A 26,773-nucleotide genomic window follows, 5' to 3' on the forward strand; every position below is an offset into this window, starting at 1 on the left:
AGTATATTACATATTTTATAATTGTGTGCTAACCTACGCAAGAATTAATTTGTTTGAGTACATTTCCATATTTTATATTTCTTATTTTTATTTGTCACTGTTGAGCTTTTTAACTACTGTACAGGTGATTTATTAATTATAATGTTGCATAGTGTCAAGTATGTAAAGGTTGGTATTTCCAGCATTCATTAGGTTTCGTAAACCTGTACTTTTAAATGTTAATTGATCATTATTGTGGTGCTTAATTGTACTTAATTAGAATCACTGTATATAAACCTAGTACTTCGATGTAATGTAATTCATTCTGAGGAAGTTTGCCCATTTGAGCAAACGAAAAGCGCTTTAATTAAACGTTGGTCTTGGATTTATTCTTTTGTCTACCTGGTGGTTCTGGTTCAGTTACTTACTGAAGACTTGTCTACACTTGGAAGGATCGTTGGGCACTCTTTTTCCTGGCTCATAATTTGTATTTTTACTAGTTGTCAGTGTTTTTGGTTTATCCAACCTGGAGCTATTGCTAGATCCATTATCAAAGAGCTGGCGTGTTGTGCGTAACTCATCTTTACCTTTTTCTTCCTCTTCCATTGGATCAAATCTGTGGTTCGTCTGTATCCTTTAACTTACTGCACTTTACTAAAAGCTGTCTCTTAAGTTAGTTATGGGAGTCACAGCTGATGCAATATGTGCTCAAACGTCCTTATTAAAAATTCAGGACTCAAAAATGTTCATCCTGAGTATCAGAAAAATAAACTGTTGCCAAGAAAAAAAAACAAATAAACAAAAATTTTAATACCTGCTCTTATATCATTAAAACATTTTTTTTGATATTCCTCAGCTGACTCTTCCTTTATCTTTGGTTGCTCCCTAGTGTCCTTACCTGCCCAACCCTAAATCACTTAGTTGATTCTTACTGGAGAGCCTTAGGCATAACCCTTCACAAGGTACCTCCTGGTAAGCAATGTCTAGAGCCTGACAAGAAAGAGAGTTGATGGGGAGTTGTGGATAAGAAACCAGGAGCTATCATTGACTTTTAACATCAATCTGCTCTAAGCAATTGTATTACTTTGTTAAAGTTACATTTATAACCAATATTTGAAGAAGTACCCAGGAACGATGAAAGAGCAGTCTACAGCCAAATAATCCGAACGGAAATTTTATTACCAAAAACACATAAACGCTTTAACAGTTATCATCATGTTTTCATCCCTAGTATACAGACTGCATCAGATGGAAAAATCTCCCATGTTACCCTTCATTTATAATCCTTCCAATTATTCAATTAAAAGCAAATTAAAACCAATCCTTTTAATTAATCACAACCATTTAAAAAGCACACTGTATTTTGTGTACTCTGTTATACGAAAGCATATAAACCACTTTAAAAAGCATAAAAAACTTTAAAAAACATTAAAAAACTTTGAAAGCATTAAAAAAATCACAATTGTATATTTAAAAATATATTTATCCAACCAACGTAAAAAAATAAATGAAAATATATACTTTTATTTGCTAGTATATGTAAAACTGATGCAGCTCTAATGAAGACCTACGTGAGGGCTCCCTCTAGTGACAAACTTTGCAACATGCATTTGTTTCATATTTAAAAGTAAAGTAAGTAAAATTGAGTTGTTTTTTCTTATATCAAACTGTGTTGAGAAGCAGTCTGCCACTATCTATTACCATTGCTTCCTGTGTTCACAATTAGAGAGGAAATATAAGTAAAAAAAAACAAAACAGTAACAAGTGTTTGATAATGCCTGTATCAAACCACTTTAACTCACAGTTTTGCCGCTCTCAATTTTAATAGGGCAGTTACGGAGATGTTCTCATTGAGTCCAGGGGAAACATTAGCTTGTAGTGATACCTGCCACCACAATTCCCTGTACACAATTTTAATCCCCTAAAGCGTTCATGTGTTTTTGGTAATAAAATTTCCGTTTGGATTATTTGGCCATAGACTGCTTTTTCATCCTTCCTGAGTACTTCTTCAAATATTGGTTACGAGTGAGGTATTGGTACCTAATTTCAGCTTGGTTGGACTTGGTTCAGTTACATTTATGTCTTACAGATGTCATCCAGGAGTGATGTAATGGTGTGCTGGACTGCTGTTCTTTCCCATTGCCTATAAATTGTCTGATGTTGAAATGGTGACTTATGAGATGTAAATATGTGATTTATATCACTGCTCTGTATACTATGAATTTATTTATTTACTACAGTTACTGTTAGAGGTCCTACTGAAAATAAACCGCTAATGTTCTGTCCACTTCCTTTAAGTGGAATAAAATAAGATCCCTGCTTTGACTTAAAATCTTTGGAGTATTATCTAAGCTTACATCTCAGAATGCTGCTATTTTTAATCTGATGACACTAAAATGTTCACAAATTCTGAAAGCAAAGGAGATACATAGTGCATGCAGTTAAATTTAGCAAGTCACTGTGGCATTAAAAATGGAGAAGTACCATTTAAATGGGGGCTGACAGTTGACATTTTTATTAAGTGTTACATATTTTATTATCACACAGTTTGTTACAGAGTAGTGTTTACGATTTTGGTGTCATTTGATTTTTCAGTGCACTTAATGCAGATTATTGCAGCAATGTGTAATTTTAAAAATAACCCCAGCTCTGTATTATAAATATGGAACACACCATTCTAAAAAGTGAAAAAATCCATTATTTTTGCTGTAGTGTTATGAAAGTGACTAGTGCCACAGTTTTGCAAATTAAGATCATTATATTTTAGTGCAATATTTTCTTCAAGTGTTTAAGTAGTTATAATCCACAGATGTTCAGAAATGGAATTAGGTCTTATAATATTTCGAAATTCAGAGTTTACCTGCTGATTGGCATTTGTGGCTATATAAATAAGAAACAAAATTCACACATATGGTTCTGAATGAGTGCAGACCCCTTGCAATACAAAAGAGTTGTGACAAGTAATTATAAGGGCTTTCTTTGTTGTCAAGAATATCACATCACAGAAATCAAGGTGTGCTGTGTCTGAATGTGCATGTATCTGCTGTTAATTTGCAAACAGTTTTACATTCCATCACTCAAGTGCAAGTCCTTAAATAGCAATACTGAATGTGCAGAAATTGGGAATTAATAGATAAATTAACTAGATCACAGTGTCTTGAAGTATTTATTCACTTTTCTCTAAGGTATGGTGATCTCAGAGTTATACACAAGTAGCAATGGTGAGGGTGCAGTCCCTAACATTTAGGAATGCATCACCTTCTGCAAAATATAACTTTAAAGAAGAAATGTGAATGTCAACATGCTATGTTCTCTTTTATTTTATTATTTTTTGTTACATAATTCACAGCCTCTCAAGCACAGGATTCAAAGCTGTAATAGGAAGTCTTGTAATTATGAATGTTTCGGTGTTCATTGCTTGCAGCAGGGCCTTTCCTAGATTTGCTGCAGCTAATATGAGGCACTGTGGAGGGTTATGTTTTTTTTTGTGGAGGTTTATGTTTGTTTCTATTTGTTTCAGTCGCATAGTTTTATTTCAGTGTCATTAGAATGTTGCAGATGGACTGTGATTTTTTTACTGCATTAAAGTATGTCACTTCTATATGGTTATATAACCTTGGAGTCAATATATTTGAGTACTGAAGCAATGGAGGAGGTGGGGTGTTGCTATGGATAGTGATATTACTGTAATATTGTGGCTCATTTGTGATCTGGTCAGTTAGTGTATTTTTTAAAAAGGTTTCCTAATGAAAATCCCAGTATGGTATGTTCATGAATTTTAACAACCATTAGAAAGAAATATCAGAATTCTGATGTATTCTACAGTGCTAATTAATATATGCATTAGTAAAGAGAGAAATTTTGAAACCTATGTGAACATGAGGCTAAGATGTTTAACATCTATATGCAATCAGTCTGTAATTTTTATAGCAAATATTTTTTTATTAAGATCATTGTATATAATAGCCAAACTACACTGTCTTTGCAGAATCATCTGTACTATACTTTCACTCTGTTATTTCTATAGTCAGTGTCAACACCAAAAATAATCTGGGAAAACAGTTAAAAATCAAGGTTGCTGTTCAAATATCAGTAGTAATTTACTTAGAAAGCTAACAAAAGAAGGCAACTTGCAACAGTAGTATTTCATTATTTGTTGACTGAAACGCAACCATTTCTCAGAAATTCACCAAGTTTAGGAATGATCTTCATCCAAAATCAGACACATCCCTGAAAATATGGGGCAGCTGAGAGGAATGAGGTGCACAGTTGCAACCACAAACTAGAAATGCCTTGAGCATGAACTGCAGGGTTTTTGTCATAAAGAAACTGAGGCCTGTAGCACCTGTAGAAGGGATTACATGGTGTAATATAGAGTGTTCCTTTTATCTAGGTAATAAGTGGGTGTGTAAGGGGTGTGCTATCTGATGGTATCTAGGCATTAAGTGGGTGTGTAAGGGGTGTGCTATCTGATGGTATCTAGGCAATAAGTGGGTGTGTAAGGGGTGTGCTATCTGATGGTATCTAGGCAATAAGTGGGTGTGTAAGAGGTGTGCTATCCGATGGTATCTAGGCAATAAGTGGGTGTGTAAGGGGTGTGCTATCTGATGGTATCTAGGCAATAAGTGGGTGTGTAAGGGGTGTGCTATCTGATGGTATCTAGGCAATAAGTGGGTGTGTAAGGGGTGTGCTATCTGATGGTATTTAGGCAATAAGTGGGTATGTAAGGGGTGTGCTATCTGATGGTAGCTTGCAATACTTACAGTGTTCACAAACACAGCAATATTCTGTCCTGAGATGTTAAACATGTACAAGTAAAATGCTAGCAGTGTATTAAGGATGAGTACTTACCTTTCCAGATATCAGAAGGTATCATTCTACACTGAAAATGACTCACCATTAGATGGCCTAGTAAGGGTGATTGTAGGTGATACCTGGTAATTAGGTAAATGAGAAAGTTATGTGCACTAGCTAGAGGCACTGAATGGATAAGACAGCCAGAAACAGAAGAACAAGAGCATAGGATTAGGAATAAATCCCCCTGCAAGGCAAACTAAAAGCAATGACCCAACTCTCAGAACTACCAAAGCTTCTATAGTTCACAGCTTGTTGTATTAGTCATTGGATTCCCACTGCATCATTTACTCCGGGCTTTGTCAGAATCAATAAATGTGACGTAGAATACTGCAGTGTAAAGAAACATTGTAGCTACAGCAGGAGGATTTATAGAGCTTTGTAATTTGTAAACGTAATGTTCATTGGAATATCATTCTTTAACTCAGCAATATCAATATCGGAAAGTTGCAGAACATTATTGTTTTAAACTCTCCAAATTAAGACACTATTAAATTAAATACTGTTGCTTACAAGTTGCAGAACATTATTATTTCAAACTCTCCAAATTAAGACACTATTAAATTCAGTACTGTTGCTTACTTGAAGAATATTCTTCTTTTTCTATCAGCCAGCTTATGAAAATAGTGTTATTGCCAACAAGATTACCAGTCGATGTACTTCTGACACAAGGGAGAATCATCACTCTGAACAGGAGCCCAATTTATTTTTTCATTTCAGTAACTGGCTTAGTAAAGGCTTTAATTTTAATTCTAACCTTTATTTGAACACCAATTCATGGGAACCTTCCTTCCCCTGTCTTGACTCCCTCATTAAGGAATTTGACACAAAACTTTATAGACTAAAAGCATTACAGCTAAACAATTTGTATTTAAGAGACTGTCTAGAATGAAGAATTGTACCGGTGGGGTTACGGACTCTTAAGTTCCAGAATGGGATAGCAACAGACCATATTTATTTGGAGAAATTTACCAGCTTGTATGATAAACATGGCTTTGAGATAATGGAATTGTTAATTTCAAGAAATGACTCAATCTCCCAGCTGAAACATGAAGTGTGTGTTGGATAAAATTAAAACTGATTTACCTTTTTACTCTGTACAACATAACTATGATTCACATGTTCTTAAAATTGAGAAGCAAATGAAACAAGTAAAGCACAGAATACACAAGAAAATCCTAAGGGACCTAAAACAGTACAAGAACAAAACATCATACAACTCTAAAGCTAACAGGATAATTTAACTTCAGGGCCCCAGGAAGTGTGCAACACCAACCAAGGAAATGGAAGGGTCAAAATGGACCTTGACAAGTTTTGAGTTACATCCCAATAAAGGGTACCCCCAACGTGAACACCAAGGCATTTACAACCTTTTAGAATTTCCCCCTATGTGGAGGTCCAGGAGAATTGCTAACCAAAACAGGGATCCCAGTCACTCAGAACATCCACTAGGGAAGAGGCAATACTGCAACAGATCCAGATGGAGGAACTAAGGTGCAATGTATTTGGTAATGGCACAATCACCTGTTCCCCTGACAACATTTCATTTGAATACCGTGGTTATAAGATTTTCAATTACAGTCATCTTCAGATTTCTGTGGATTGTTTTTCTTTATTTATAAAATGTTTCACTTTTGTTCCAAGTCAAAAGTTCAACTTGGTGGACACCATTACTGAGTTAAAGATTTATACTCGGAAATTGAACCTTGCCATTTTGTTTGCACACAAGTCTAACAGAGACAACTCACAACTAATTAGATTCAAAACTAAAATAATTTTTTACCTCCACTACAAACATTTGAGATGGTTTATGAATTGGATCTATATGGACTTTACAAAAAGTCCAGTCATCCCCCATTTTGGAATGTTTCTGTGGGGAGGGGCATATCTTCTTATCCCTATGAAACAACAGGTTGATCAGGGTCATGAAACCTGATAAAGGTGGTGGAATTGTTATTTTAGACAACATTGATTATGTGGGAAAAAATGTTTTCATTCCAGCATGACTCAAACACTTATTTGCAAGTGTCCTGTAATGAAGTTAATATTTCACACCAGAGAATTGACTTACACTTACAATATATGCTTGTATAATGGCTGCTTTCGGAGGATCTTTACAATTTCTTTCATAATCCCAAACCCTTAATTCCATCTATCTTTGGGATACTGAAAGTGCATAAAAGTATCTTAGACCCACCCTTGAGACGTAATGTTGTGGTCACAGCAGTCTAAAACCTATCCACGTGCCATATATGTTTATCATATGTTAAAACCCAAGATCTGTGGGATTTCCTTAGTAGATTCAGTGGTTTATGTGGTAATGACCAGGTGGGTTTCTCACTATTGATGTCATTGACCTTTTCACCTTTTCACCTCTATACTACAAGATCTTGGTTTGGATTCTACAATATTCCTTCTTGACAGGCAAGGATATTCATATTTTGACTGACGTCATGGACTTCATCTTGGACAATAATTTCTTATTCTTTGAAGGAGAATTTTATAAGTAGATTTGAGGTATGGCCATGGGTGCTGCATGTACTCTCACTTTTGCCAACTTAGTGCTCTACCAGTGGGAAACCCAGTTTGTAGTTAACAGCAATCCATTTTCCATTTTTGTCAAATATATCTTCATTACCTTGACAATATTTTTATTTCATGGAATGGGCCACTGGACATGGTAGATCAATTTGTGGAGCACTTGAACTCAACTACTGAATTTTTGTGGTTCACCCACAAATACAACATGAATACAGCCAACTATTTAGATGTCACCATTCAGTATAAGGACTGTGAATTTATCCAAAATATTTATCACAAACCTACTTTCAGTAACTCTTCTCTCTATTACAACAGTTTCACCCCCACAAACAAAAAGTAGTCTTGGTGAAAGGTCAAATGGTCAGGTTGCCATGTATGATCTCAGACGACAAACATTTTTTCCATGAGATCAAACATTTAAGAACAATGTTCTTGGACCATGGGTACCCCAGTATGATCTTAGACAAAGTGACCAAGGACGTCACACAGTTTAGGACCTCCAAGTTCAAACCCATATTGGGCAACTCTTTGCATGACCCAAGCATACACGGTATCCCTGGGGAAGCCAGGTCCCCTACCTGGGAGATGGCATTTGTCTTGAAATTTCAAGGACATTCTCAAACCATTTCAAGGATTATACACAACAATTGGAACATTTTTAAAAGTAATACTGACATTTTCAGAAAATTGCAGAACAACCCCTTTTGCTCTTTAAAACTGGACACAACATTAAAAATCTATTAGAATGACCAGCAGCTTTATTTGATGCACTATATGGTAACAACAAGGGCACCACCAAATGTGGAAGTTGCCCCTATTGCTGTTATATTTTGAAAAGCAGATTGTATTGTTTTGAACAATATTTTGAAGGACAAAGTCCAGTTGAGGCATGGCAAATGCAATGCCAGTAGATTAATTTATCTTTCCAAATGCACCTCTTGCCTTGCCTTTTATGTTGTGAAGACTGAACTTTAAAAACTCAAAAAATGCTCTTTTTAAACATTCTCTCTGTGTCTTTGTCTTTGGAATTCTTAATACAGTCATTCCAAATGCAAGATCTGATGTCTCAGAAATTCTTTTAGAGTTCCACTAGTTTTATTGGCAAGTCAGACTGGATGTAAAGTGTGTCCCTGGTATCAATGAATACATTTCAATACACCCAGATTTGAAGTTAAGAGCAGCTAAATTCTGAGTACAATTTTGTGGAGCAGTATTTTATTCCATTTTATCTGGGCACTTAATTGACAACATTTTTATGCACAACATTTTTTATTTAAGAAAGCGGTAAAACATGGGTAATACATTTTTATACATTCATGTGTCATGTTTACTTGGATCCATATTTATTTATTAATATATCTTTTTAATTTTAATGTTATGTTATGTCTTTTTTATTTAAATGTACCAAAATGTTTTACATAGAGCTCAAGGAAATAGCTCTAGATGTTGTTCTTTTATGACAGCAGCTACATTTTCTATGTAAGCTGGAATTAGGGTCTTTACAACTTTAAATGTAGCCTCTATTTTGTGACATGCTCATAATTAAACCCTTCTTCCAATTTGAATTTTGTTCTGATGAAGTCCAAAGTTACATTTGTATAGGACAAAAGCACTTAACCTTTTTTATTTCTGTATGACCTACAATTATACTGGTGACTTACTAAAGCATTTTTTATCTGTGTAACTCTGTTTAGTATTTATAGGCTCATACTTCCAGATTATGTTTGGTGTTTTTCTATCCAGGGAATGTCAAGAAGCAGGCATGAGAATCAAACTGCTGTACCTAGCTATCTTCAAAATATTCTTTCCTGGAGGGACAAAATCATTTTGAAGTACATGCTAAGGAGAAATACAAAAGTTTCGCCAAGAAAAAGTGAGCTGTGAAACAGAAGGAGAAGCTTGTTCTTGTTCTTCTGGTAATAAAGAACACAAAGAGACTGTGCCAGTGAAACCTTTTCCAATGTTTCAATAGAAAATGCTTGAAAGAGGGAAAAAAGTACAAGAGTCAACTAGAAGAAATGAGAGTGCATTGGAAATGAAGCAGAGACAGGATAAGGGAGAGGGGGATGAACAGGAATAAAACCAGTAACTTGGAAATTGACAAATGTGGGATTAGAAAGCAAAAAAAGTATATTTGTTAAACATGATAGAACAAGAAAATATGGAAATATTGGACTTTTTTGACTTTGTTAAACTTGTAGGGGACTCTAAAGCATGTGCCCTATCATTAATGTTCTGAAAAATACTTAGGAGAGGGAAAGAAAAGGCAGAAAGTTAACTGCAAGTAAAACAGTGTTTTTCTTAATGGTACTATTTATATAGTGCATTATTTTCTTTGCATGGTATAAAGCAAAGTTTTCTCAGTTATTTTTAAGTGTAATGGGGATACTAATGGAGCGCTACAAAGCCAAAGGAGATGGAGTTTCAATATTTATCAAAGACATACACATCAACAGCCTGGTCAAACAGTATGACTCACAGGAGACACTCCAGGTACAGTTAGCTGTTGAAAAACACCTATTCAAATCATACCTAGTTACAGACCCCCAACAATGACTTAGGACAGCCACTCCACCTGTCAGTACTTAGTTGAATCCATCAATAATCAACCCTCTACCCTGATCCTGGGTGACTTTAACTACCCAACCATAGAGTGGAAGACCTATTCTAGCCCAAACATGAATCCCCAGAGATTCCTCAACTATGTCAATGCTTTTGCATGAGATAAGCAGGCTGTCACCCCCACGAGAGGTGGAAATATCCTGGACTTGGTACTAACCAACATGAGTAGCCACTGCAGCATCCCTACAGTGTCATCCTCCTTCATAAGATCCAACCATAAAGCAATCACTTTCAAAGTCACATCTCCCTGACCCCTCCCCTTACTAGGGTCAAACAAAAAAAAAACCTGTCCAAAGCTGACTGAAACCTCCTGAAATCAGGTATAAGCAGCTTCACAGCCACCATCCCTTCAGTTGGAACTAGCACTAATGTCCAAGCCTACACCAAAAAACTATGTGAGCACCTACATAGCTGCATAAACTCAGCAGTACCTGACAGAACCAAATCATCTTCCTCAAGGAAGAGTAAACCTATCTGGTGGACAGCAGCAGCAATAAACAGACTCTATAATAAAAGGAAAACTTTGTGTCCAGGACCAAGAAAGAGCAGGTGCCAAGGTGAAAGTAATCTCTCATTTGTCTGAACAAGCAAATAAATCCTCTAAGGCTAACTTTGAGTCCAAATTGGCCAAATCCACTAAAAGCAGTCACAAGGTCCTCTTTACATATGTAAGCAACCTCAAAGGTAACACCCAAATCTGCTCTGAAATGGTGGTCAAGAACACCACATATACAAATTCCATAGATATAGCCAACCTGCTGGCAGACAGGTTCAGTAAAACCTTCACCCCTGTCCCCCCATCAGTAAACCAGGACATCCCCAGTACCTGCCCCATCCCTACATCACCAGGTATCAGGTCTTTAATGTCCTTTCAAAGGCAAAAAATACAGCCTCCATGGAACCCAACAATATACTTGTCTGCATCCTACATGAAGTCAGGTAAGAGCTACCAGCTCCATTAGGCACCCTATTTAACCAAAGCCTGAGCACCAGCTTCATCCTAGCCAAATGAAGGGCAGCCACTGTCATCCCTCTACACAAAGGTGGAGTGCCACTGACCCAGGCAATTATAAGCCCATCAGCCTAACTAGCCTTATCTGCAAGGCCATGAAATGCATTATCATAGACCTTACAAACAAGAACATTGGCAGCCTCCAAACAATTGACCCCACACAGTTTGGTTTTGTCAAAGGGAGATCATGCCTCTTAAACTTGGTCAACCTCTTCAAAACAGTCACCAAAGCCATGGACAAGGGGAAGACAGTGCACAACACCTACCTTGGCCTAGCCTACAACACTATTCCCCACTCAGGCATAATAGATAAACTCTCCCAGCTAGGCATCAACCCATATGTTACCAGATGGGTAACTAACCGGCTCACTGATAGAACCTACTCAGTCAAAATAGGGGAGGTCACCTCTAGTAGTAGACCTGTAACAAGTGACGTACCCCAAGGATAGGTATTGGGGCCTCTACTATTTGGGATATACTTTTCTGAGGTGCAAACCAAAACCAGTGGTCTGTGGCTGACCAAGTTTACAGATAACTTCAAGCTGGCCACTGTCTTAAATTCCCTTAGTGATGTGAACCTCCTCCAAGAGGGTCTTACACAATCCAATGACTGGTGCTAAAAGCATTGTCTCAAACTGAATGCCAAGAAATGCATCCTTATCCCCTTTGCGGAAAATGGTGTCCCCACTAATTATCACATTAATAACAGTGTACTAAGCACACAATCAGTTGTAAGGGACTTGGGTACCCAGTTGATCACAACCTGACTTTTGACCACCACATTACCTCCTTTGTATGGAAGGCTTTCTACATGGCCCACCTCATAAGTAAGGCTATTTCATCCCGGAACAAGGAGATCATAACATCCCTGCACTCCTCCCTTATCAGACCCTTTATTGAGTACAATGCCCCCTTCAGCATGTACGTTGCCAAGCACATGCAGCAACTAGAAAGACCACAAAGGTTTCTGATCAGGAAAATCCAGGTCTCAAGCACCTATCCTATACAGATGGGCTAAAATCCCTGTCCCCCTACTCCGTCTCATACAGACTGCTCAGAGGTGACCTGTGTCATCTAGTATACAAGGCCGTCTCAGAACCAGCCTTGATGGAGTTGCTGCATATCCGTAAGTTAAGCTCTACTCATGCAACCCACATGCAAATCCTCAACCTGGTCTGTGACATTAATAAAACTTGTTGCTGGGATAGATTTGTGTCTGAAAGACTCTCCCATCTGTGGGACAGACTCCCTTTCCATGTCAAGCAGAGTACCTCACTCGCTCTCTTTAACAGGAACTTGGATGACTCATTGGGAAACATCTCACCTGTGTCCCTGCTGGACAGGGGAAACAGGTGCTGACTTTGTGGGAACATGGGTGAAGTTCATGGCTAGGCTTATAAGGGCCTCCGGGCCAATAGGCTAGTATCGTCCTATGAACCTATAAATAAAATGGCTGTTCTTGTTTATTTCTTTTTTCTTTCTCCCTTCTTCTTTCTTTCTCCTTGTTCAGTCTTTAGAAGTGTAAGCACAGCAATGTAAACAAGTAAAAAAAAAGTCTGGTTAAAACAGTATGATGAAAGAAAACTTAATGTGTTTTTCTTAGTCTTGCATGGGGGCATGCCTGGATTAAGGGCCTTATCTTGATCTAGGAACAATTTTTAACAGAAAGCAAGTAAATGAAAAAGAACACTGAGTATTATAAGGTGTTTTTCTAGGAAATAAATGTATGCTTAGTAGTGATTTTGTATCTGGTCCTCATGTCTCCATGAGACAATCTGGTAAAGAGAAATGGCTAGGAGATAATGTTCTATGAAAGCAGTGAAATGTTTACCTAGCTGAGAGAGCTATAAACATAAGACAAAACCTTACAGCACTTAGTGGAAACACAGGGTGCATTATGCATCCTAGCATGTACAACCTCTCTTTTAGGTTAACTCAAGTCTGTGAGTGTGGCTGTCAGTTTGGAACATTTGTTCCTATTAGGAGGGTAAAATTATTAAGTTAATAGGTTTTAGGGGTATTGAGGGTGTGTGTTTTTTTGAGGGCTTAACTAAAACAAAAGGTTTTTAAAGATGTGACATAGGCTCAAATAGATATGACAAGAAACAACTGTATTAAAGATCAACCTGCCAAAGAGTGTATGCATGTAACACAAAAGCTGGAACTAGACATTTAACAAAAAAAAAATCTCCTATAGACAAAAGGTTGGAATAATAACTTTCTAATACAAAAATGCTTTCTGTAATGTCTTTAAATGGCAATGGTCTCACAGATAAATACAAAAAAAGAAAGAGTAGTGAACTATGTTAAAAATGTAAAGGGCAGATAACTATGCTACAGGAGACACACTTGGAAAGAACATGTGAATTTGATAAAGAAAGGTTTTCAGGATGGTTATTCAGTGGAATACCAGGGACAAAGGAAAAGAGGAGGAGTAGTTATATTAATTGGAAGAGGAGCTCCAATAGTGATAGAACAGGATGAAAAAGATAATAATGGTAGATTTGTAGTACTAAGGAGTTATTGGCAAGGGAGGATGTTTACACTGGCATGTATTTATATTCCACCTAAAATTGCTATAATGGAGCTTTAGAAAATTCTGGGAGAAATAATCAGCTTTTTGCAAGGAATATTACTTATATGTGGTGACTGGAATTTGGTTTGTAACACTGAGGATGTATCTGGAGGGCCTACAAGGAAAATTTTAACAAAAGAGGGTAGATTTTTTAAGAAATGTTTGAAAATATTTGGCATGGAAGATGTGAATTCAGTGCTATGAGTTCGGAGTGAATTTACATATTATTCCCCAAGATACAAAATCTGGGCTAGGCTAAACAGAATTTACATTTCACAGGAACATGTGCATTTGATTGAAGGTCTTGATATGCACCCAATAACTATTTCAGATCATGCACCAATAATAAATAAAGTAAAAACACAGGGTAATGAAATAAAATGAGACACTGGCACTTTCCACCGATCTGTTGAAATGACAGGAATTTAAGGAATGGCTAGTGGGAGTTATTCAGGAACCGACTGCAAAATCTCTTTCCTTTCTCTAGTCTTTTGCCCATATTTAAAATGCTTAACATCTTTACCATTGGTTATCACTACTGATTGTACCTTACAAGGTGTCCAATATCCTATGATTGTTGTTTAATATTCAGTGTATGATTTTCTGACCTGACTTTATTTATCCTGTATGTCAATTCTATTAATAATTACTGCACTTCATATGATAATATTATGTAGTTTATTAATTGAACTACGTATGCTGGAGCTTTTCTCCTCAGGCCTCTGTTGAAAACGGGATTTATTCCCAGTCAGAATTTCCCGATAAACAAATGCCAAATAAACAAATAAATAACTAGCTGCAGAAAGCAGGGCAGTCAGTATTAATTCTGCTATTCAGGAGGAAAGGAATAATTCTGAGTACAAATTTACTGACAGTATAATGTGTACAGAAGCTATGGACATTATAATTCAGTCTGTTTCAGTCTATCAGCACTGTTATTGGGGACAGTAAGAGTTGAGTCAGATATTGTTGACATCTGCCTCTAGTGTATCCTGTTACTACATAATAAACCACCTTCATCAGATCTTGTGTCCAGACTTTATTTATCTATTGACATTTGGTTACTGGTAAAGTTCGACTGAGTAGAAGCCCATTTTCAGCAGTGGCCCAGGGAGAAAAGCTCCAAATTATTACATAACATTTTAAGAAGTATAATTTTACAATTTTCAAAAAATAAACCAAAAACATCTGCAGTTTAAATAATTATTACAAATTAGACATAATATAAAAACATTGGTTAAGAATCGATAGCAGGTATATAACAATCATTTAATATTTAGAGAAATTTTAGACAGTTTCTAGAGAGATTTCAGGTAAGATAGTGCAATACAAATAGGAACTGCAATATAAAGTGAGGTAAAAACAGGCTTATGGTATATTTAGAGAGAAAGTCAGGGAATAGAATTAGTGGTAAGGAAGTAAGTGAAGAAGGGAGAGCAAGAAGGTATAACGAATGAAAAGGTAGATGTTCACATTTAGGGATATGGTTTATCCTGATTTTGAACAAAAATACAGCCAAATTTTAGCTAGGAAGTCTTTCAGAGTGGCTTTGAAAGATGGGAGGGAGGGAGGGATGGTATAGATCTGATGGATACAGATAAGGGGTTCCTTTGCCTTTGCAATCTTGTACAAATACAGATAATGCCCAGCAGATTTGCTAGGTTTGTAGACAGGAGTTTTTGGTCACTGGATCACAATGACTGACTGGGAACATAGTTGTGTAGAAGTTTTTTTTGTGCTGGACAGGCAGATGGATGCTGGATTATTTTATAGGTGGTAAGAAGTTATGCATTATGTTAGTTGATGTGGCAGTTCTAACCAATTTAGGCTTTTCAGTCTATACAGTGGTGTTATGAAAGGGGTATCTGTTGCAAATTTACTTTATTATAGCATTGTTCAAGTTATACTTTTTGTGAAGTCTGGAAGTTAATAAGGATGGGAGTACCATAAATAAGAGTGGGGAGGAAGTACGTAGTGGCAAATGTAGTTTTAGTTGCATCCATGAGAACATTTTTGGCTCTGTAAAGCATACCTAGTTTTTGATGAATTTTTCTTATGCAATCTTGTATATGCAGGTCGAATGTGAGATTATCATCCACTATCACCCCTAATAGTTTGCTATGAAAAGTTATTTCAATGGGTGAATTATCAAAACAGAGGACTTTACATTTTGTTTTTCATGAGAGAGAGAGATTTGGGTGTAAAAATAGTAGTTTGGTGTTTTTTTGGGTTGAGCATGAGTTGTGAGTTACAAAGCCATGTTTCAGTGGCTGTGAAAGCTTCCTGAGTAATTTTTTGGAGGTGTACCACATTGTCAGGTGTGCAAATAAGAGTAAAATCATCTGTATAATGTATTAGGGTGGTCTGTTGCGTGGATGTATAGAGGGTGCTGATAATAATGTTAAAGAGGAGGGAAACGAGGCTAGAGCCGTGTGGTATGCCAGTGGTGACTGGGAGGTAAAGAGAGAAATTAGATTGCCATTTTACAGACTGATACCTATTGGACAGGTAGCTTTTGGACCACATAAGGGTGGGCTGACAGAGATCTAATGTAGACATTTGAAGTAGAAGTTTGCTATGGCAAAGTGTGTTGAAGGATTTCGACAAGTCTAGAAATATGGAAGAGACTAGTTTGCCATTATCTCTAGCTTCACTGACAGTATCTATGTAAGTTAGAAGGGCAGTACTAGTACTATGGAAGGAAGGAAGTCTTGTTGTATAGGGGATAGTTCTTCCTGCTACTCAATATTAGAGACATTACTTCCATCGCAGCCTTTATACTGTGAAAGCATACTTTGTCAGTGTACTAACCTCAACAGCCAAGTGAAGTTCTAGGAAGTCTTGGTCTGTGTAGTGGTTATGACTGATAATTCAGGACTCCAAACTCTGGTCAGTGTTATCTTGGTGAATTTTTATTATGTTTTATTTTGATGCACAATCTTGATAATCTGTTTTGTCGGTATTATTAATTGAGAACATGATACACAATTAAAAATAACATAACAGTGGTCTTCTGTGTAATAAAATTATAAATGAGACTGAATAACCATGCCTTACCTCAAGGGAGCAGCTTTTGCTGAATATTAGTCCACCCCCACCTTATAAATGGACCATGGCTCCTATTAAACATCCGTTTTTTATCTACCAGTCAGCATGGTCAGTTGTTACTGTTACCTTGGGGGCTCTCTTACATTTAAATTTAGCAGCAGACTGGTTTAAAAAAAAACAGACTAGTAACTGACTTGATCTTTTAAATTCAGAGAGGTTAATTAGGTAGTAGTGTGGTAAATGGATGAAATTCTTACACATAACATGGCTTTTTTCTATAAGACTGGTGTTGACTACGAACTGTTCTCGATAAGACTTATAGTTCTGTGAATGGAACCATAACCCCTTGCAGACTGTGATGATGTCAGAAAATATATTTATATAAGTGCTTCAAGCAGGTAGTGTATATGTTGTGTGCGACAGCTGTGAATATAGCATATGGCACTTTATGGCATGAGGTTAGCACACTGATAAAGTATGCTTTCACATGGCATTTATGTTTTTTTTTTGCTTGTGTGTGTGTGAAACATCTTATTCACAATGAAATACAAGATACAAGTTCTGGTGCTTATTTATTAAAAAGCAGAATATGCTATGGTACTTTTACACCACTTCATTATCAATATATAGGCTGCAGTTTGTTAATAATCAAGTTATGTCAGCTGTGCTTTTAATTTAAAATGAAACATTTTGGTCTGTATAAACATGCTTGGGAATGTCGAGAACCACTAAACAATTGCTCTGCAACAATGCTTCTACATATGGATGATGATTGCTTATTTGACTTTGGAGATGTATTTTACTATGTAGGACACAATAACTTACCATACCCACTGTGACAAAAGGAGATACTGCCAGCACAGCTAGCCGGAATTCGGTAAATAATTATATGTCATTGGAGAATAAGAAATGATTTATACAAGATGCTTGTTTTACAAATGTATTAGAACTGTATGTCATGTGTATATCAAACTGCTCTGTACAGATGTTTGTGTTGAAAAGGTATTTGTATAGTGCCTGTGTTTAAAATGTATCTAGAGTGTGCCCTACTGGAAGAGAATAGAAATGTGCATGCACTATTGTAACTGTTGAAATGTATATATTTTAATAGTGGAAACTGGAATACAGGAGGTTAACCTCAGTTCAGCAAACTTTAGAAAAATATCTAAAATTAAATTACTTTATGGGGTACACTGTAAAGATGGTAACTTTCAATGCAGCTAGATACACAAGGTCTGTACTAGAAAGCTTTCTGTATTGTCTTTAGGGTGAGCTAATTACTAGTCTTAAAAGCATAAAGGAATGCAATTGTTTTATGACTTCCAACATCTGCCAGAGTTCTGAGGAGAAGCCCTTGCCTGTATATTTTTACAGGTAAATGCTAAATATTGCCAGCTTCGGCAATGGGGGTTTTGGCCTGGGAACTAGAAGTCAGATGACAAGAAGTGATATCATTCTGCAAGCTACCCCAGCAGTAATATTTGAGATATTATTTTGAAAATTATCTTAGTGAGACAGAGCATTCTGCATTCTTGGACCTGACAACAAGAAGACCCATTCACCACATCTGCCTTGCTCTAACGAAGTAAGTTTCTAAGGAACAGTATAATTCTCATAGGTACAGTCAGGAATATAGTGAAGTTTGCTTTAGATATTTTCCTTTGTTTATGCGAGCCTGTGCTGCAATGTTATTTTAAATATTTCCTGTGGTTTTGAACTCTGATGTCACTGTGAATATATATTTAGTATTGTCTTGTTGTTTTATTATTTATTTATTAAATATATTTAAATGTTTAATTGTGGCTAATTTGTGTAGAGATATTTAAGTTTTGAGAGTACTTGCATATTTATTTGGAGACCCTGTGTGGGCCGCTCATAATAGCCTTGCTCTTGGTCAAACTACTATTTGTATTAGTATTAATATTACACAGTAAAATTGGACACTCTTTGTTAAGGTCCTTAAATTAGCTGATAAAGGGTTCTGGTGGCAGTGATAACTACCTTATAGTCTGGACAGAAGGGAGTATAGCTAGTAAAACTGTGCCAGCCTTTCCCAGGTGTGTGTTTGTATAAAACAAATCTTCAAGAGTGTGTGTGTGTCAGCTACTTGGGATGGACACGAAGTACTGGTTGGAAATAGAGAGAGAGGGGTCTATATTGAAACACTGAATGCTAAAAACAGCAAATGATGTTTCATCAACACATGTTCAGTGAAAGCTGAAAATGTTGAAACCACAGAACAGCGATTTCTTTCCTAGGGAAAGAAAACGCTGTTCCAACCAAAAAAAAACCATTAAACACTTCCAAACACATGCACACGTACCTTAACCCTAATTGTACCCCCCCCCCAAAAAACAGTAAACAACTGAATACACATATACATGTAACCCAACCATACAGCTAATGGAAAAAAAAAGGTAAACATTTTAAAACATATGCACTTACCTTAACCAGCACCCTAACCCTAAGGTCAGTAACTCTTGCACATTCACGTAAACAGTTCCAAACACATAACACTTACCTTAACCCTAATTCTACCCCCCCCAAAACAAAAGTAAACATCTGAAAACACATACACATGTAACTCAACCATACATCTAATGCAAAAAAACAAAAAAAACAATAAAGACTTTCATACATATGCACTTACCTTAACCCGCACCCTAACCCTAAGGTCAGTAACTGTTGCACATTCAAGCTCGGGAGCTATACTGGACAAGGGACCACACTACACTGCAGAACACAGCAAAGCAATGAAGTGGTCAAGTGACTTCTTTCCCAGGGAAAGAATTCACTGAACAGCCGCTTCACTGTTTTACCTGCTCACTCTGTATATGTCGACGAAAACGCATTCAACAAAATGCGTTTTCATCATTCTAATAGGAGCCCAGAGAGAGAGAGAGTGTGTTGGAGTACTTGGCTTGGAACCCTGGCTAAGGACTGAGCTCTATAGTTGTGCCAGTAGGGAGTCTTATTAGGGATCTGGAGGAAGCGGGAGAAACCAGTGCCGGACTGACTGTGGTCTCTGTGTGGTCTTAAGGGAAATTGCACTTGATGCAGAGAGCTACATCTGGAAATACTGTGTGTGTACTTTTCATCTACTCATGCCAGTGGTGAAGATTGAGGCTCCTTGATTACTGGTCCAGTGGAGGTTTGTCACACCCACTATCTCTGGGTACATAGTATTTTACCATAACTGACTTGTCTTGTTTTTGTACATCATACGTAGCTATGTACAATAAATTTCTATGTAGCTTACAAACTATTTGGTAGTGTTGTGTGTGTGTGTGTGTGTGTGTGTGTGTGTGTGTGTGTGTGTGTGTGTGTGTGTGTATATGGTTCTAGGTTATAACACCGACAGCACACAACATCGACACCGACATCACCGACACCACATCATCGACAGTTCACAAACACAACACCGCACACACTCAACACATCATCACAACAACCAATAAACAAAACAAATTCCCTGACCAAAAACCACGCACACAACACAAGCACACCTAAATCCTAACAAACAAACACTAAACATTACATACACAACTATCCACAACCCTAACCGAAACCCTAACCCTAAGGTCCGTCACTATCGCACACTAACCTAACCCGCGCCCTAACCCTAACTCACTTAACCCACCCCTAACCCAAAAAAATTCACTACTGCACCCTTACCTAACCCGCGCCCTAACACTAACTCACTTAACCCGCCCCTAACCCAAAACATTCACTACTGCACCCTTACCTAACACGCGCCCTAACCCTAACTCACTTAACCCACCCCTACCCCTACAGACCGTCAACATCGCACACTTACCTTACTCGCACCTTAACGTCCGTCACTACCGCATACTTACACATCCTTTCCCCATCTCGGTGTTCTCCGCGTCTGTGTTTTCATCCGTCGATCTTCTGGCGTCGGCGATTTCACTGTCAGTCTTCTCATCTGTCGACGTTGTAACCCAGACCCGTGTGTACATATACATATGGATTCACTATCTAATTTTGAAATACTGAAATCCTAAATTTCAGTGTTCCGAAATTACATCGCCGAACACACCAAACACCGAAACCCTACAACTGCGAAATTCAAAATCCCAATGGTACACTACAGATACAGCACACACAAACACATACACACAACTTCTCCCCAACTCAAATATAATATCCTACACTACAGATAAGCAGGGGGGGCAAGCCCTCCTGCACCCCCCATGTGGGGGAGCTGCACACCCTCCACCCCCCTACTTATATATACTAACTCCGAGATCACACAATCAGACACACACAGGTAACTCACTCCCACACATTGTACACACCCTCGCACACACACATCACAGTCAAAACACACAGTGACATACACTAAAGCCCCTAACCAACACACATACACATACATACATACCCAAACTCACATCTTACCATTCACACACCACAACACCAGAAGCGCTAATTCAAAATCTCTGTACTTCGGGAATTTGAATTTCGTGCTTCTGGTTTACTGGTATTTCAAGACTTCGCTATTATAATTTTGAAATACTGAAATTCGTGATTTCAGTATTTCAAAATTAAATAGGGAACCCATATATATATATATATATATATATATATATATATATATATATATATATATATATATATATATATATATATATATATATATATATATATATATACATATAGTATATAAAAGTAAATGCAATAAAAACAGTATGGGATATTGTTCAGGAGACAGTATAAGAAAATCTCTAAGATACCTATGAGACAGTTTGGTGCAAAATTGAAAGGAAAACAATGTTAAGACCAAACAATGCATTTATATGTTCGCATCTGTTACATACTGGTCTATATATGTATGTATGCATACCATTCATTAGAGCACTGTTGTACTAATCAGTTTAAATCACAAAGTCTGAGAGATGCTCATCAGGCTTGTTTCAGTGGAAGCTGTACTCCTTGCTCCATTGTGATGTCGAGCTATGCTTTTGCTTTGAAACAGAGTTACCTTATTTCTATTGTCTGGCATTCTTTCCCATTGCTTTAACAGTGTAAAGATGAACTCATTCTACCAGTCTAGGCTTAATTCCATGGTTTTATACTTTAGAATGCAATGCAAGTGCTTTACTGTGGGTTAGACTCTTAGTTTCTGAAGCCACAGATATGGCCTTTGGTATCAGTTTCCATGTGTTTTAGCAAACATCTTAAAATGAAATCTACCAAGTGCTAATTCCTGTAGTATTGCATTTGTAATCAGTTTCCCCTAATAAATCTTAGAACCTGTTGTCTTTAGGTACTTTTGTGTCCATCTGAGGAAGCCATTCCCACTTACTTTTTCAACAGTGCATTGCATATCATTGACATCTGTAAAGATAAGCTACTTTCTAGAAATGTTGTATTTGTCTCATAACTAAGTTTGAAACTGTTACTTTAAGACAGAGTTTATTAGATAAGGAATGAACATTTGTTAGTTACCTGCACAAAATATTAACTAATGTTTAGTATGTGAAGATTTCTCAGTAATATTAGTGCAGATTCTGCTGGAATAACCCCGTATGAGAAAATGTTTGCTGTTCTGACTTTTTTTTTTGTTTTTTTTTGTTTTTTTTGTATGGCAGAACTGTTTGTTGTTTATATCTGCTATCTCACATGCAGACCATCATCACATTCAGCCTTTCTCTTTCATTCTTTTTGTACAGTAGGACCAGATTCATTTTATTTTAATCATTTAGATCATATAACCCCAGCACACCTTCATCCATTTAAGCCAAAACAGTAATACTATGTCACAGTCACCAAGATAGCTCTCTGTCTAGTTCTGCAAAATAAGGTATCTTAATGAATGCTAGCTAGCTGTAATGTGTTTCAGAGAGAAGACATCTTCCTTGTATTAAGGAATGAAATACGTAGCATCATGACTTGCATTGGTTTCTCATTTCACATCTGATTCAGGGCCAAATCATCCCCTAAGAAATTAATTTCTATTTTTTTCTTTACAGAACTCACCTGCTCATCATTACTGTTCTGGTAACCTGTTGTGACGAACTCCAAGCAAAGTTCTACATATATACCTGCACATTTAAAGTACTTCCCTGTGGTCTGGAGGAGATGGCAGTTATGAGTTTCAAAAGTTCTCTTGCACTGTTGATGACATTGTCTTTCATTGTCACTTCATTTACATTCGTCTACTACACTGTAGTTCCTAAATCCACAAATCTGCCATCAAAACCCAGTAAAAAAGAAAATGTTGATATCATCTTGACAGATGGCACTATCACTCCTGTAAATAACACAAAATCGTTTGTAGTCTCAGCTTACTTCGATCCCCGGGAGAAGCAAATGATTGTTGTCATTGGCATTTCATACCGCTACAATACAGATAGCCACTACTGTCATTATTACTGCAATGAAACTCTATTGTCTGTGAAAGCTAAAGTCATAGTTCATTCAGACCACTTTGGTTTCCCATATGGAACTACAGACTTTCAGTGTGATCTTCCCTGCAACTGTACACCAGGATATGTTTCTATAAGTGGCACTAACAAAACACAGTCTTTGCAAGAATTACAGTTTCTCAAAGTTCATAATCTACAAGCACAGCATAAGCAGGAACCATCAAGCTTTGAATATAACTTCACTGTCTGTCTTCCCACCTTATTTGGAGGATACCATAAAGTCTTACAATTTGTCCAGAGTGTGGAAATGTACCGGATTCTGGGAGCACAACAAATTGTTGTGTACAAGACTAACTGTAGCCTGGAGATGGAAAACATACTGGGATATTACCAAAAGACAGGTTTTGCAAAAGTAATTCCTTGGCCAGTTTCATCATTTTTTAATCTTTCCAAGGGATGGAGATTTTCTCACCATCCTGGAGATCTTCAGTATTTTGGGCAGATTGTTCTTTTGAATGAATGCTTGTACAGAAATATGTATAACAGCAGGTTTGTTATTCTGAATGACATAGATGAAATTATTGTTCCTGTCAAACACTCTAACTGGCACACCATGATTGAGTATCTTGCTAAGGTAAGGCCAGGTATAAACATATTTCGTGTTGAAAACCATATTTTTCCACTAACTGTACAAGATGAAAATAATACTTTTCCTTCAAGTATTTGGAATATAATTCCAGGAGGGAAGGACTATGGACCAAATATTCTACAACATGTTTACCGTGAGCCTGATAGGCCAAATATTTACAATCCCATGAAGCTCTTTGTAAATCCCAGGAGTGTAATAAGGACTTCTGTTCATTCAGTACTGCAGAAATATGGGAAAGATTCAGTAATTCCATTTGACCTTTGTCGAATATACCACTTCAGGGGACCACTGCAAGGACGTCTCCCAAAAGAAAAACTAATCAAGGATACTTTGCTTTGGAACTATAGCTCTTTGTTAATAACAAATGTAAATAGTGTGCTAAGTGCTTCATTTGAATGACAAAATACAAAAAGGCAATGTGTAACAAGATAAGAAATTTGTTAGGAATTCCGTGTTATACCATTGTCACTTTTGTCTTGCTGTTGCATAAGAAAATAGGTGAAATAGTGATATTGAACAGAAAAACACAACTAAAGTATGCATAATGCTGCAAAACATAAAGGTCTATTACAGTTATCACTTAAATTCTCATGTCTAAAATATGTGGTGTAACATGTCAAAAACTGCAACCAGGGTGGCCAGGATGCTGACAGGCTAGCAATATAGTTTTCCTGCTTTGCTACTCTATTTCTATTTCTGACAAGAAATTTTATTTTTAAATCCTAAACCAAATTTTTGAACAAAATGAGTTGTCTGATACTACATAGAAGGATATTATCTAAAAAAATCTAAATATTTAAATTTTTCCTGTGAAGTTATTCATTTGAAGGATCTGTACCAGTAGTTGTGAAATTAGTTATTCAAAGACAATCTCTCAAGACTTGCCTTTAAAGAAAGAACTCCAATCTTTTCTTTCTAACATATAAGAATTTTCTTTAAAAATGGACAGAATGGATAACAAACTTGACAGCATTAAAGAAAAATGTACCAAACAGATGGAACAGATGCCTGAGATTTTAAAACTCAGATATTTGGTATGAAAGATGCCCGTAATGACACAGAAGGCAGTATTCAAAGATGAAAACAACATTGAATTACTACTTTGACAGAATACCTTATTACTAAACAAAACGGATGACTTGGAGAACAGATCCAGGATAAATAACATCCATATTTTTGGACTGCCTGAAAAAATAGAAGCAGAAACTATGGTCAACTTCTTACTGCCTGGATTTCTAAGACTCTAAATTTATCTGAAGCTGTTATATGCTATTGAAAGAGCACAAAGGTCTTTAGTTTCTCCTTCATCAAAAACTAACTTTTCTCCGAGATCAGTTATTGTTAAGTTCATCTCATCTCAAGACAAGGAGCTAATACTTAAAACACCCTGGTCCAAACCTCCTATTCAATTGGATGACAAACTAACAGGATTTGATAATGACTATTCCAATGTTGTGATGACCAAAAGGAAATGTTTTTTGCCTCTTATAAAAAAAAAAAAAAAAAATAAGAAAACACAGAGTTTAAGGTGCATTTGCTCTTTCTTGTCAGGCTCAAAATACTCCTTCCAGATGAAATTAGACACTTTGAAGACCCATATTCTGCACTGTCATTAAAATGAAAAAAACTCGACACCAAACCAAAGATATAGAAACAAGCAGAAGTAAATAGCTGGAAATCCAAGGAGAAGAAAAAGAAACTAAAGTACAAATGACTCAACTTTAGTAAAATACTGATGCTAACTGTTGTAATAAAAATGTCTTTTTCAATGTCAACGTTTACCAATTCTATTACTGGAGATATAGGCAAAAGGAAGGAGACAAGGATTTGCTTCTATATAAGGGAAATAAATCTCACATTTTCTTTTCCTATATGTATTTCTAAGCTAATATTCTATATTTTATTTTCCATATTAAATATATTCTTTAGCTTAATAAGTATTAAGAAATGAACTCTTTAACTAATAATAAGCTTTCTTTATAGACACACACACACACACATATATATATATATATATATATATATATATATATATATATATATATTGTGGTTTCCATTCTTCATGTGTGTGCCACATAAATATAACATAATAGCAAGTTGCTCACAGTACATTAAATAATTGTGCTGTGAATGGACTGAATGTTTATGGTATTTTTAACTTTTAACTCTTAATTCACAAGCCACGCTTGATTGGAATACGTGAGGTGCTCTATGTATGAGATTTGGATGTGCTTTCTCTAACACATATCAGACTGTTATGCTGTTTATCAGTCCTTCTTTACTGATGCAGTGATAAAAGGGTGGGTGTATGCAGGGTGTATGAAGGTTATTTCTTTTTTCCTATTTTTCTTTCTTTTTTTTAATATTTTTTTCTTTTTCTTTCTTATAGTGTCTTATCTGGGATGTTTGGTGTCAGTTTATTTGTTGGGGAGGGGTTAGGAGAAGAGAAATACAGCAGTGAAGACAATTTCTATGTTTTAACACTGAGGTTTCACTTTGAAACCTGTCAGTTATTTTTTCCTCCTCTCCCCTGCTAGGATAGATACACAAAAAAGAGAGAAAGAGATAGTGTACCAAATAGCTATTACAAAAAAAAATAATAATAATACAATGATAACAAGAAGTGTTGCAGCATAGATTCTTAAATAGCAGAGAGCAGGTTGGTTTTCACTATTTATACAGACATCTTTTTCAGTGTAACATGAATGAAAGTTGTTTACTGACAGTGGTATCTCCTTCTCACAGAGCAAGTTCTAACAGAATGTTTCCTTCCCGCCCTTTTCTCTCAGGAGTCAATTTATACAGAGTCCTTTCTGTGTGTGTGTGTGTGTGTGTGTGTGTGTGTGTGTGTGTGTGTGTGTGTGTGTGTGTGTCAAAAATACTGAATAAAATGTTGTTTTATGCTTGATTTTAACACACAAATTAAATGCAAAATAATAAAAAGGTGTGATTTGTACTCTCTGTTATATTTACCTCAAAATTACTATTTTAACATTTGTAAAACCTCTAGTTCTCTCTTTAAGTTATATAATGCATTTTGTAGTACTCTGGCACTATACACAATGTAGAATTCATTTCTTCAGTTCAGCTTTTTATTATATATT

At 36.4% G+C, this 26,773-nt stretch overlaps 1 protein-coding gene across 2 annotated transcripts in view; it reads left to right on the forward strand.

The window, feature by feature from the left end:
* The window catches only part of LOC122791010 (beta-1,4-galactosyltransferase galt-1-like), a 587,919-nt gene extending 561,422 nt beyond the window's left edge, over positions 1 to 26,497 (forward strand). For both annotated transcript variants that reach the window (XM_044058762.1, XM_044058760.1), the window contains one exon: positions 22,625 to 26,497. In XM_044058762.1, coding sequence (XP_043914697.1) covers positions 22,734 to 24,068 — 1,335 coding nt within the window. In that variant the 5' untranslated portion in view covers positions 22,625 to 22,733 and the 3' untranslated portion in view covers positions 24,069 to 26,497. The remainder of the gene's footprint in view (positions 1 to 22,624) is intronic.
* The last annotated feature ends 276 nt before the right edge of the window (positions 26,498 to 26,773 follow it).

This window comes from Protopterus annectens, chromosome 16.part0 (assembly GCF_019279795.1).
Source record: "Protopterus annectens isolate FY-2018-M chromosome 16.part0, PAN1.0, whole genome shotgun sequence".
Lineage (NCBI taxonomy): Eukaryota > Metazoa > Chordata > Ceratodontiformes > Protopteridae > Protopterus > Protopterus annectens.